This window comes from Capsicum annuum, chromosome 6 (assembly GCF_002878395.1).
Source record: "Capsicum annuum cultivar UCD-10X-F1 chromosome 6, UCD10Xv1.1, whole genome shotgun sequence".
Taxonomy (NCBI): Eukaryota; Viridiplantae; Streptophyta; class Magnoliopsida; order Solanales; family Solanaceae; genus Capsicum; species Capsicum annuum.
This window is the reverse complement of record NC_061116.1, coordinates 164,374,176-164,376,029: the sequence shown is the minus strand read 5'-3', so window position 1 is coordinate 164,376,029 and position 1,854 is coordinate 164,374,176. Positions and strand designations below refer to the sequence as shown.

The 1,854-nt window shown below is 34.0% G+C and overlaps 1 protein-coding gene across 1 annotated transcript; it reads left to right on the top strand.

Moving 5' to 3' along the window:
- The first annotated feature begins 316 nt into the window (after nucleotides 1-316).
- On the top strand, nucleotides 317-1,244 carry LOC124899544. The gene is made up of 2 exons (XM_047414451.1): nucleotides 317-359; nucleotides 757-1,244. The coding sequence occupies exons 1-2, from the start codon at nucleotides 317-319 to the stop codon at nucleotides 1,242-1,244; spliced, it is 531 nt and encodes a 176-aa protein (XP_047270407.1).
- The last annotated feature ends 610 nt before the right edge of the window (nucleotides 1,245-1,854 follow it).

The window sequence follows — 1,854 nt, the reverse complement described above, 5'->3', positions numbered from 1 at the left end:
GGATTGATATCATCTCCTGGCCAATGTTTCATTGTATCATGAGTTGTATCTTGAGAATCTTTTCATTCTTTCCTATAAAGTCGCAAAGATTTTTCAATTTTAGGATCGTAATTGATGAACTTTTTTGTAGAAGAGCAGGTCATAAACAAACTAAAATATAAAGTTAAAATGCTAAGAAATAGCAGTTAAATAAATAAGTAACAATTTTTTTCTTTAACATATAAACAAAAATATTAATATTAAAAAAACCCTAGTTGTGCCTACTCCAAAAAAATAGGAATCCTATTGTGCCTAAATGTACTGACAGCCAGAATCAATGGCTATGGTGGCTGGTGGCCTGCCTCTGGTGATGGATACTAGTCAAGTTGATACAACAATAACAAAACCCATGTTTGCAAACATTTTTCAATCACCTATTGTTACTAACATGCAGCTCCCATTGAAAGAAATATCTTACTTGCATGGATAACCCCGTGTAATTTGGGAAGAAGAGGAGGTCAATCAAATGATTATTAAGAAAGATCTATAACATGAAATAATTGGCAAATTCTCTTATGGCTAGCTGGAAATACAAGATCTAAGATATTTAATCCCAAAGCAATATGAGTTGAAGGGAGAAGTCAATATTAGTTTATTGAGTAATCGACATGTGTTAATAAGAGCAACCAAGATTGAGGATTATGTGCACCTCTTATCGAAACCCCAATTTTATATTACAAAGAATTACTGGTCTTATCTAATGAGAACATTGAATAGGATCCAATCTTTACCCTAATAAAGAAACTACTCCTGCAGTGGCATGGATATCATTTCCATCTTTACCACCAACTTTTTTCACAAGAGAAGCAGTCTTCTCACTGGCAGCAACTGTTGGGAAGCCTTTACAGGTTGATTTAGCTACACAGAACAAGACTAGACCAATTTGCACAAAAGTAAAGGTGAAAGTTGATCTACTAGGAGAATTTCCCAAAAGAATTAATATTGGAATAAGAAAAAAAATAGGAGAAGTTGTAGAGAACTGGATACATATCAAATATGATTATATGCCAAAGTACTGTAAAGAATGCAAACTACAAGTACATAATGAGAATGATTGTTATGTCATTCATCCTGACTTAAATACAAAGGACGTTAAGGAGCAGGGAGAAAAACAAGATAAGATGAAACCACAGAAGGTAGAAGAGAAGAACAAGAAAAAGGTGGCAAATACTAAGACAACAATAAGGTCAAGGACACAGAAATAGAAGATTTTCACATGCCAAAGAGAACACAAGTGAAAAGAGGATGGAACAATGAAAGGATGTAAGAAAGAAGATGGCATCAGAAAGAAAACACTTTGAAAGAAGTGGATGTATCCATAAATAATAAATTTGATGCTTTGGAGGAGAAAGATATTGATGATGTCAAAGAGATATCAGAAGATTAGAATGACAAAAAAATGACAAAAGGAGTAACTCTTAGGTAGAACAACCCACATTGAACAAGAAGGATGATACCAGGAATTTAACTCCTTAACATACCAGTGGGGATACTAAAAAGGACAAATGTAAGAAAAATCACAAAGCTCGGTTAGAGATCATGAAAAAGACAATGTTGAACAGGGAACAGGTGATTCACTTAGCATCCAAGCTGAAGAGATTGCTAATATGGATTCTAAATCTCATGATGTAGGAGTGGCAGATAATAATTTGTAGATCATAGAAGAGTTTGAAGCTGAGGTTCCTAGAATTTAGAGTCTAACACAGAAGGAGAAACAATAGAAGTAAGATCATGAGGAAGATGTAGACATGGATGCTAACATTGACCAGATTGGGAGAGATAGAGATTTATCTCCAAGAAATATTGGACAATTGA

Bases quoted from the DNA above. Each gene is read 5' to 3' on its own strand.
- LOC124899544 (XM_047414451.1), top strand. From the start codon at position 317: ATGGCTATGGTGGCTGGTGGCCTGCCTCTGGTGATGGATACTA. The intron at 360-756 runs GTCAAGTTGATA...AACATTGAATAG, and splicing joins GCCTCTGGTGATGGATACTA to GATCCAATCTTTACCCTAAT.